Below are 11,028 nucleotides of genomic sequence, written 5' to 3'. Positions count from 1 at the left end.
AGTCCAGAAATGTGCAGTTTTAGGCACAGCCAAGATACTGCGCAGAACCCTCAAGCTCCCAGGCCTCTGGTAGAGGACCCGAGCTCAGAGGATGAAACAAGACCACCCGCGGAGGGTGAGTTAACCAAATTTTTTATATATATATATACCAAATTATATTTTACTCTTATTGTCCTCAAGGCATATTCCTTTTGGGATATGTTAGATGATGAGGATTTATCTTTCCAACATGTTCTGACTGTGAGTCATACCTTAAACTGGCTCAGATTAACAAGACATCAAATCAAAATCTCATCCTCATTCCTCAATCTTATACAGGTTCAACAAATTCTAATCTCTTCGTTCATCCAGTTTTCAGAAACAGAACTGCTGCTTCCATAAGCTACTTTTTACTCTGAAAATAGCAGGATGCTGTTCTGACTGACAGTGGATTCAATGAAGGACTGAACGGTACCGGGGTTGTAGAACCAGGAGGAATGTAGAAGAGGGGCACTCCATTCTTGGTGCTCTCTGGGATTGTGTAGTTCTCAGGAATTGAACTGAACGACTGCAAGTGCACCAACATCTGATCGGTCTGGTTGATGCTGGAAAACACATGCAGCACATTAAAATGCATTACAATTCACATGGCATAAAACAGCTGTTCTGACTGTAAATTCTGCACCAAATTCATCACTGGAGACCCAAGAACTTTAATTCAATTGAATCAATTAAATTTAGCTGAGCTGATTGATATAGCACCAAGTCAATACAAAAGCCATCACAAGGAACTATACATAAAAGAAACTAGTCTACATCATGAATCAAATGTATTACAAACCATCAGTTCATTTCAGTTATAATGCATTACAGTCACAATCGGTATATTGCAAAATGACAATTGGAAATATTGTAGTTGCAGATTCAGGGTTTCCCTTGGCTTGGCCTAAGGGCTCATTAGAGTCGTGCGGGGCTCCGTGAACAGCGCACGGACCTGAGCGCGCGGTGGTGGCGTTTATACTTGGCGCTTACGTCGGTGCAGTATTCTCCACAAAGACAGGGGGCAGTAAGCTACGTAACCAGTGGAAATATGGTAAAAAAAAAGAGCAGATGGTTGAATGGAGCGCGGCGCGCTCAGTCCACACCAAGTTATAAAAGGCGCACGACGCGACACCGCGCGGGACCTTCGCGCAGGGGCGGGGACAGCGCGATTGTGTCACTGTTGGTGCGCGCACCCTCGCGAGGGGAGGTAGATAAAGGCAGCGGTTTTGGGGGAGTGGGTGGAAAAAAAAACAAGTATAAAAATGACATATTTATAATAAACAAGCGGAGCTTAGCCTGGCAGCCGGGTCAGCAAAGCCTGGCGGCCTGCCAGGCTTAATATGCTGGGGGAAAACCTGAGATTGCATCAAAACTTCACTTCCCCTATTCTGAGCAAACATGTTGGCCAGAGTGAAAAAAAAGAGTCCCTTTTAACAAGAAGAAACCTTCAGTAAAACTAGAAGCAGACTCAACCGGAAGGGGGTTGAGAGGACAGGAAAGAGGTGCAGACAAATGCATACCTCTGAAGTGTATTCCAGAAGCGGCGGATGACGGAGGTCCGGTACGGACTGGTGATAGGCTTCCTCTGGGTGCAGCTGATGTCATGCAAGATGTCATAGCTGCCCTCCATCGTCACCTCCACCCTAGTGGTTCTGTTAGATGGGTCCAGAGGCCAGGAGGCGGCTGCGAGGTACTCAATGTGCATGTTGTGTTTCCACAACAGAACCAACTTTACCTCTAGCTGTGTCCCACCTAAAGAGAATAGAGGCTTCATTATCACCAGAGAAAACACCTTCACCACCAAACTGAGACTCTGGCTTTGATCTGTTTCGCTAAGGTGAAACTTTGTTGAAAGATAATCATTGTTTCACTTGGTCCAAAATGAATAAATTAAACTCAAATGCACCTCTATTGTTTCTTAAAGATGTTTCACCTCTTATCCAAAATACTTCTTCAGTTCTGATCATGGCTTGGGAGTTCTGTTTTTACCTTTGGTGAGGCTGATGTCTCTGATGGTGTAGCCCTCTCTGAGTCGTACTGAAACCACACTGATGAGATGAGCGTGGACTTCTTTCTCTGTGTGCTTCTTCCGCCTCATGACCAGTGCAGGGTTACCACTGGCTGAAACCAGGTGCTCATTGAACAATTTGTCCTGGGAAACTGCAAAACCATCAAGTGTTGAGAATGTAAACATCATTATTACACTAAATAATAACAATGTAACCCATGAGTTAAAAATATGATTACTGGTAAAACATCTGGCTATGACATAAAAAATCAGCTCAAATGAAGTTAGAACGAGAGGTTAATTTTTTTTTTTTCAGCTTGAAAGTCGATAAATTTCCGCTTGAATTTAGAATCAAATCAGTTCTATTTTAAATAAATGTGCCTCTCAGCACATAGCTGCAGGAAAGTTTGGGCAAGATGCCTCTACAGCACTTCAGTGACATGCTACATCAGGGGTATGCAACTCTGGTCCTCGAGGGCCACCATCCTGCAGGTTTTACTTGTTTCTCTGCTCCAACACACCTGATTTGAATCGATGGGTGATTAACAGGCTTCTGCTTAACATGAAGAGGTGATTTAACCACTGAATCAGGTGTGTTGGAGCAGGGAAACAAGTAAAACATGCAGGATGCTGTCCCTTGAGGACCAGGGTTGCCTACCCCTGTGCTACATGGTCCTAGTGCCCGACAAGTTTGTTTAAACTGCTGCCAGAAGAACAATTTAAAGTGGTAACCACATTTTCAGTAATAATTTAGCCAGGCAAAGTCATGAGACAGGATCCTTTTGGTTCACAAGACAGTTTTCAACTCAACAGGAAATCTTGTCAGATACCGTTACTCCCCGTTTAATGTAATTAATCTTAAGTATTTTTGAAAAATTATTGTTTTCAAACACATTTAAAATCCAGTCAAGTTCCATGTTGTAAGGAAACAAATTACAAAGATTACCAGGAGGATGAATACTTTTGCAACCCACTGTTTACAGTAAATATGAAAAGCTCTGCTTGTTATTTTCTTTCCTTCAGAAATTCAAATTTGTATGTGTTTCTGAAAACACAACAAGAAATTATCAGATACAAGTAGTTCTTTAAAATAAAAATTAGTCCAGCAGTCTGGACCCAAAAATGAATAGATTTCTGCATTTCAAAAGCATCTGATAAGCCCACTTTAAGGCAAAGACAAAGGACAGCTGACTATTATGGACCTTGAGTCACCTGAGTTCAGCTGGATTTATGGAAGAGAGTCAAAGAATCCTGACTCCATTAGAAGTCAGACTGTGTTGGGCTAACTTGGCATTTGGCTTCTGGCTTTGGTTTACAGATACTAGATATTACACTAGCTCCATCGTAGTCTTTAAAATAAATATTGCTAAACAAACAAACTCAAAAATGCTGCAGAACTATCAGTGCAGGAAGACGAACAAGCTGAAGCCATGAAAAAGTGTCTCACCACTGAAGTACTCTGAGTTCAGAGACTCGGGGGTTTTTAGAAAGGAGTAGGTCAAGAAGGCCTTGTGGTAAGCATTCATGTCCTGGCTGTTCTGGTCCACTTCAGGACAGCTGGGAAGGTAGGACCCAAATGTGGCTAATGATATGAACTTCATCAGCTCCACGTTTGGGATGTAGCCAAAACTACAGTCGTACGAGTATGCCCCACCAACCTGGAGAGAGAGGAACAGAAAGCAGCTGCTGAGGATCAACAGGACCACTGTTGAGCACTTCTGCTCCGTTGTTCTGTTGTTACTTGGAGGTGACAGTTTATGGAGATGTCATGTTCACCTGCACAAAGGAACATGCGATGGTTCCACTCCTGAGCTGGTTCAGCAAGGTTTCACACACGGCCACATCAGGAACACTCGTCACTCCATCTGTGATTATAATGATACCTGAAACACACACAGGTTCTGTGAGAGGTTCTGTTCCACTGGCCAGTCCACCAGAGAAGGTGGGTGGTCCAGTCTTGGCTGCAGGATCAGCATGAAAGCTGCCTGAGAGTTCAGGTTCAACCACAACACTGGAACAAATAGCTGGTTTCATCAGAGAGTGATCTGGGTCATTTCTGAACAGACAATAGTTTTCTTTTAAAAAAAAATAAATAATTTTTTTTTTAAGTCTCACTTTAGCGAGAAAGAAACAAAAAAAACTCAGAACCTTTCAGTAATACATTCAAAGCCAGTATTTCACTGGGCTGCGACCGTTGAAGACTAGTTGATCAACAACTGGTTCAGGTCTGCCCATCTTCATTTCTAAAGTGTACAGATTTTCTCCCTAATTTGAGTCTTCATCGAGTCTCAGTTGAAACACTACCCCTAGTTTGATCATTTCCTGGGAACTCACCTGCACTGGAGTTAGGAGGCAGCAGCTGAAGGGCCAGAATTCCTTGACGGACCATGCTCACCAGACCCATGTCAGGTGACACCATGGACATGCCCTGCTTCCTGAGGGGATGGCCTTCCAAGTCCTTGTTATGGTGATTTAAACTTTGAGCTACTCCTACAGACTGCAAAACAAAGAAACGCCTTTATAAAGTCCTCACAATTGTACAGACTAAAACAAAAGACAAAATATTTGAGTTGATAACCCTTAAAAAAGAATCTGTAAAGCTCTCATTTTCCAGTGAATAATATTAAAGGCCTAATATTCCATGAATGAGTGCATATTGCCTGCTGCCTTTCATGCCAGAGTTTTAGACTGAGATCATCTGATGAGGAGAAATGAGAGAGCTGTAGCTGTTTTGGTCAAACATGGAAAATATGAATATGGATATGATATATGATATGGTGTTTGATCTTATGAGATACAGCGAGTTGTGTTGTGAAAGACTTTCACCTACTACCAGACCAATTTTAGCTCAATATCTGTAAAACTGACTAAGTTATCGCCATTTTTGTGTTTTATGGGGTCAGTTGGTTGTGATGGCCATCTCAAATGGGTTACAAAAGTTAATCAGTTGTATATGTACTTCCAATGAACACTTTTTAAAACTTTCAGTAAAATGTATGCAGTAGTTTTGAGAAATTTTGTTAACAGACAGATACATGAGCACACACAAACAGAAAAATGCTAACAAAATCATTATTGTTCCTTTGATTTTTTAAAGGCGGGCAATAATGTCAGGCCTTGGGATTAATAAAACGTCCACCACAACATGCAGCGATGGAACCTGAACTTCAATCTGACCTGCTCCTGCTGCTGATGCAGGACTTCTGCTGTACTGCTCTCCAGAGCTCTGAGCTGGTAGTAGATTTGATGCAGAAAGTCATTAAGGTCTATTCTATCAAGCTGACATCCTTGGACCAGAACCTGTCAAGAAAATACAACATTAAAGACTTTGAAAACTACAGAGAGACAGATCAGATCAGTACACAAAAACTGTCTTCAGAAGAACTACTGTATGAGAAACCAGTCTGAGCCTGTGGTCACTAGAGTTCTCCCAGGTTTGGAACTTTCAGTTGTGGTTACTAAGATATAAGCTCAGACTGCTTATGTCTTTATATCTGGCAAAGAAAAATAGTATTTAACTTTGCTGTCTTGTCAAAGTTTAGACTATAAAATTCATATTTGTCTTTGTTAAGGTTTCCAGTGGAGCATCCAACCTGATGTGAAGTCAAGCCAATAATGGATGAGTACACCATGATGGTGATAAAGATCTTGGGCTTGAAGATCTGATCTGTTCCAGGCACCCTGAATGGTTGAGCCAGACCAGCCAGACACCTGGACAAGGCGTGGAAGACCTCATCAAAGATCATCTCTCCAGTGCTGTCATCCTGCAGGACAGAAAAACACAGATGACTCAGACTAAACTTCCAGGAGATCAAGACTCCTGAAGGATCTTTCTGCAGTCACTGTGCTGCAGAACTTTCACCAACTGTTGGCATCAACTTTGACTAGAAAACTGCTAAAGCTACCCTTAGCTGTTGTCATATTAAATCTGAACATTCTTTAGGTTCATGTTGTTTTTGGTCAAAGTTACAAAGAGCCTCTTCACGAGTGGCTCCAAAAAAAACAGGTTCCAGAACCATCACTCTGTATCCAGTCTGTAACTTAGGCAAAAATCTGATCAGCCTTTAAGGTAAACGAAAGAAAACAAATGATTCTCAGTAATTCAGACATCCAAAGGGAACAAAAAGCTCTGTTCAGGCCTTACCACAATCCCTGTGGAGGGGCTGAGGTCCAGCTCGATGATGAAGCGGTACCTGCGGGCCAGGAAGGTCGCCCGGGTGGAGGGCATTAAAACACAAGGCTGCACGCTGGGGGGGCTCTCTGGCTGCCATCCTTTAGGTAACAAGCTCAGCAAGTCCAGCTCATTTTCTGAGCTCAACTGGAAGAGAGAAGAAGGTGAAATCTCCATAAAAGAGATCTTTAACATTTAAAGAGCTCAGATATCTCTCTGTTAAACAGATCAACTGATTCATGTGGGTTCTGAACCTCTGAGTCCTTTAAAGAAACACATAAAGTTGGGTTAACTCACCACTTCAGGCATGGAGGCAGGCCAGATGACCTGATTAAGTTTACTGAGAAACCATGCCAGGCGCACATTTCGAGATATCCGATAGTCCTCCTTCATGAGCAGGTAGATCTGGTCAGCCTCCTCTAACTAAACATGAAGCACAGATGAAAATAAGACTTCTGCTGTGAAGAAATAAATGGATGTTTTTTGACCGAGAGCTCCAATTAACTTTGACCACATAAAAAAAACTAACCATATGTGTCTCTACTTCAAGGCCAAAACAAAGCAAAAAAGCTTGTTTGGACATTGGTAGAAGAGGCAGAAAAAACCTCTGGCCTGCATGTAGTAAGACTGTGCAGCTCCACTTTTTGTGCATCATCTCGGCTCCTTCTCTGCGTCATAGCCACGAAGCAAGTAAAGCTAATTATAACCTGGAGCAAACATCCCATTAAGTTCAGCAGGTGGGAGCGATGTGCAACTCCCACCAGTATTTCACCCTGTGTGTCCCTTATTGTGCTGGTCTTCGACAATCAGACTCTTTTTGTTCTGGCAGTAGTTTAAATAATACAGGTACACTTTACTCGAAATGCTGTGTAATATTTCAATTAAATATGAACAAATTTCATCAGTGCAGAGTAGAGTTGGGCAATAGCTTTAAAAACACCATCATCAGTCCAGTGATTGGAGATATGTTTATGCAGCTGTCTTACCCTGGCAATCCGTGTTTCAGTATACCTGTGGAAGTCACCTGTTTAAGCCCCCCAAAAAGTCACAGATATGGGATTGGTTTGTTTTAAACCAAGGAGTTAGTCAAACCTTTTGACAGGAAATCTGTGGAACCTGTTCCGTCATTTTGGAAGCTACAGGGAGCTTTGTGAACAGAAATGTTGTTAACTTATAACACCACATCCTTATTGTTACAACACAGGGTGTTTTGGAAAGTTAGAACCTGGAGAAAGAACATCCTAAAGCAACTTTTTTTCCTGATGAGCAGAACCTCGGAGAGCTTTGAAGGAACAATAGCTCCACGGTCCAACTGACCTGCTGCAGCTTTCCTGCCAACAATAACATAAATAAAATCTTTCTTTAAATTGTTGGGTAGTCTGTGTTTACAGTTCTGATCAATAATCTGTGGATTGTAAAAGTCCCTGATTAACTCCACCTGCTGTAGGTTATTTCATTGGCACATTTGGCTGCAGCCTGTCTTAGACATTAGATGATCAATAAGCACATATTAACCACAGGGCAAAGTTGTTATTTTAAGACTGTTGGGTTTTTTTTTTCCTTTTTTCACTTTAATTTTATGTCAAAGTTGATTTTAAAGTGATACCTAAGTTCTTATTTGCTGTTTAAAGCCATTAAGAAGTAGCTTTAAATAACGCTGAAGTAACAGTTGTTTTGTTTTTTTCTTGGTTCTTTACACAGCTGCCTACATTATAATAGACTCCTGATTTTTCTTTAAACAAATAATTCTGCATCTCATCAATTGTCATTTTGAAGATGATTAACAATCGTTTAACCAAAATTAGTGCTAACTTAAAGAAATAAATAGTCCAGATTGTTGCTGAGTATTAAACACCACAGCTGCTCAGCTGCTGACAGTCTGTTTGCAGGTCAGACCTTCATCCAGCAGAAAGTTCAATGCTTTCTTTGTCAATAATAAATGGAGGTGGCTTGCACACAGTCAGAGGACTGGGACTGAATAAAGTACCTCATGTCTTGCATTTTATTTTAAACTCCTACCTCAGATCTGCCTGACACTTGGTGAGTGGCGCCCTGACGTATATCTTTTAATTGCCTCTAAAAACCATATATTGGCACGAGAAATGGTTGGTGAAACTACAGTATTAAGGGGGACTTCTTGGCCGCAGTAACCGACACATGATAAAAGTGGGAAGTGTTCCAGTTCTGTCCGGACCCGGACCTGGACCCGGACCTTACCTCGGTTCCCGGTCTCTCAGCCATGCCTGGTCCAGCATGGGGTCCAGCATGGGGGCACCGGTTCTCCGACTCCACAGATTCTTTTCCTTAGTTCGGATAAAAAAGACTTGTTGACACTTGTTTATGATCTGCTGGCGCAGTACTGTCACCTAAACCAGAATCCTTTGCGGCTATTTCTTCTGCTGCTGCTTCTTTCCGTGTTCTGGTGGATTACACCACCAGTTTAAGTCCACAGCGCCACCTACCGTCTCGGAAAGTCTCCAACAGTCAGCTTGAAAGTTTGGTGGCTTAAAGTTTAGTTAAAAGAATGTAAAAGAAAAAGATGCTGTTTTTTTGTTGTTTGTTTTGTTTTTTACACTCTTGTTAGGAACTTGGTGCAAATCTGCTAAACTGAATTACTCACTGAAAGAGATATTAAACTTTGGGTACTCAGAAAAATCTTTTTTGGTTTAATTTGTTTTAGCTTTTGGATTGGTAGTGAGACACATATGACTTAACATATGTTATTCATCACAGAAATTTAGATTTTGTTCAGTGTGTCCTTTGAAAGGTTCTTAGAGCCCTTGCTGTGTGATACAGAGGTACAGCTCCATCTTATTATCAGCCAATATCAGCTTATCACAGGAAAAGGAAATAAATCTAGACCGGGGTTGTTGTAGAAATGATGTCAGATTATTATGTTCTCAAATTCACATTCACTTTTGCTGTCTATTATTCAAATAAAAAACAGCAGAAAATACAAATATATTGACAGATAAAAACATATACATTTCACCTGAAATAATTATTTCTTTTTAATAAAAGTTTTTTTTCCTCTTTTGTTAGACTGTTAAATACTCCACAGAGTGTACAGATTGGTCACAAATACTGCAGGTAAGCAAAAGAAATATTAGCTTCCTTTTTATTTTCAAACATTCTTAAAAACATTTTCTGCAAAATAAATAAATAAAAAAAGAAACAAGCTAAAGTGACAATAAAATCTAAAATGATGCTTTTTTACCAAACATAACTAAAACATAACTTTAAAAGCTGAAATATTTTAGGCGGATTTATTTTTTTATTAGTTAAATGGTGACAAAGTATAATACAGTTGGTCGACTGTTTTAACTAAAGTCACAGTTATATAATCACAATTTATCCTATTTTATTTTTAATGCTCCCTAACAACATTGCATTTCAAAAATATGTTCTTTTGATGTTCCAGTGTTCAAGTTAGTCATTTCAAATTATTTACAAGGATGGTTTTATAACAAAAAAGGGCAAGTTATTCAAAAAAATCAAATAGAAAAATAAAAGTATTAAACACAAACAATATAAAATACTTTGACAGTTATAAAGTTAAAGAAGCAAGTTTTGGGGTTTTAAAATGTGTTTATCATTGTAAGTAGTTTTTTTTTTATAATATTTTTAAAGTTTACTTAAGTAATGCTTACGAACATTTTTAACCATTATGAGCCAGTTTAAGACAAGACTTAAAGCTAGTCCCAGAATACAATACTGTTTGAGCTAATTGAACTCAGTCCCTTGCATAACCTTATCTTAAAATAGTTGCAGATTTAGTCTGTTCTGTATTAAACAAAGACAATTGCAAAAAAGGTGGACCAGGTTTAACTTCGGCTTAATATTGTTTGTGAAAGGGACCACAAACGGTTTGGCAGCATGGAGTATTTACAATATATACTCTTATGGAGGTCAGCCAGGAGAGCACATGTGGATAGGAGTAATCCATTAAACGTCTTAGAAAAAATAACATTCCAAACCTTTATAAATATTACCTGGCACATAGATTACAATATACAGTATCTTAAAATGGATTTGGAAAACCCCTCCATGGATAGAAATTGAACAAACTCCATACACCCTTTTCAACTTTTCATTTCTGGGTTTTATTTCAGAGTTTTTCCTCAGTTCTTGATCATTTTTTTCCAGCTATTATAATAGTGGACATTACTTTGAACTTTTCATTGTCTAAAAGTATCTTTGCTTTCACTACAGTGTTTTTGCCGTACACTTTATTTATTTTTTACCTTTAACTAATTTCTTCAGGTTTCATTTTGTTTGGACAATTCTTTTTCAAGACATGCTGTCCTTCTGTATTTTTATTGAAATATTTTAAACACAAAGTGAATTTCAGTTTTATCAGTTTGTCTTCTGCATTGCATTTTAATTTTGTTTTCTGTTTTGATTTCTTCTTTCAGTTTATGAACGACTGGGTCCAACTTGAAACCCTTTAGCTCAGCTTCAGCTGTTTTCTTTTTCATCTCCTGAATTTTTTTTGTTCCAGAATTAAATTCTGTTTTTCTTGCTGCTGTGTCTCTCTTTTTGTGTCTTTTGTGAGCATAGCGACTCTTTGAACTCTTGCCTGCATTTTATTTACTTTTTTGGTTCATGAATCATAGTTTTCATGTTTAAGTGTGAGGATCTGGGTTTTAGTTCCGCCCTCTGGGCGGCGCCACTAATTATTGTTCCACAGGTGTTCCTCATACCACTGATGAGACCAGCCAGGATTTAAGCAGCAGGCGGTGATCAGACCTTCGCTGGAGCATCGAACCTACTGGGTTTTTCTTGCCACGCCACGATTACGGATACTAAGGATCACTTACCTGGAACC

General features: G+C 39.8%; 1 protein-coding gene across 1 annotated transcript in view; it reads right to left on the bottom strand.

The window, feature by feature from the left end:
• Positions 1-8,603, bottom strand: part of szt2 (SZT2 subunit of KICSTOR complex) — a 321,741-nt gene extending 313,138 nt beyond the window's left edge. The window contains exons 1-11 of the mRNA XM_037981182.1: positions 8,418-8,603; positions 6,498-6,623; positions 6,174-6,347; positions 5,623-5,793; positions 5,207-5,329; positions 4,364-4,526; positions 3,806-3,912; positions 3,477-3,687; positions 2,011-2,181; positions 1,542-1,773; positions 455-584 (exon numbers count right to left, since the gene is read on the bottom strand). Of these exons, the coding sequence (XP_037837110.1) occupies positions 455-584; positions 1,542-1,773; positions 2,011-2,181; positions 3,477-3,687; positions 3,806-3,912; positions 4,364-4,526; positions 5,207-5,329; positions 5,623-5,793; positions 6,174-6,347; positions 6,498-6,623; positions 8,418-8,441 (1,632 nt within the window). The 5' untranslated portion in view covers positions 8,442-8,603. The remainder of the gene's footprint in view (positions 1-454; positions 585-1,541; positions 1,774-2,010; positions 2,182-3,476; positions 3,688-3,805; positions 3,913-4,363; positions 4,527-5,206; positions 5,330-5,622; positions 5,794-6,173; positions 6,348-6,497; positions 6,624-8,417) is intronic.
• Positions 8,604-11,028: the final 2,425 nt, after the last annotated feature.

The sequence above is a fragment of the Kryptolebias marmoratus genome, linkage group LG18 (genome assembly GCF_001649575.2).
Source record: "Kryptolebias marmoratus isolate JLee-2015 linkage group LG18, ASM164957v2, whole genome shotgun sequence".
Taxonomy (NCBI): Eukaryota; Metazoa; Chordata; class Actinopteri; order Cyprinodontiformes; family Rivulidae; genus Kryptolebias; species Kryptolebias marmoratus.
Note: the sequence above shows the minus strand (reverse complement) of the source record. Positions and strands in the feature narration are given on the sequence as shown.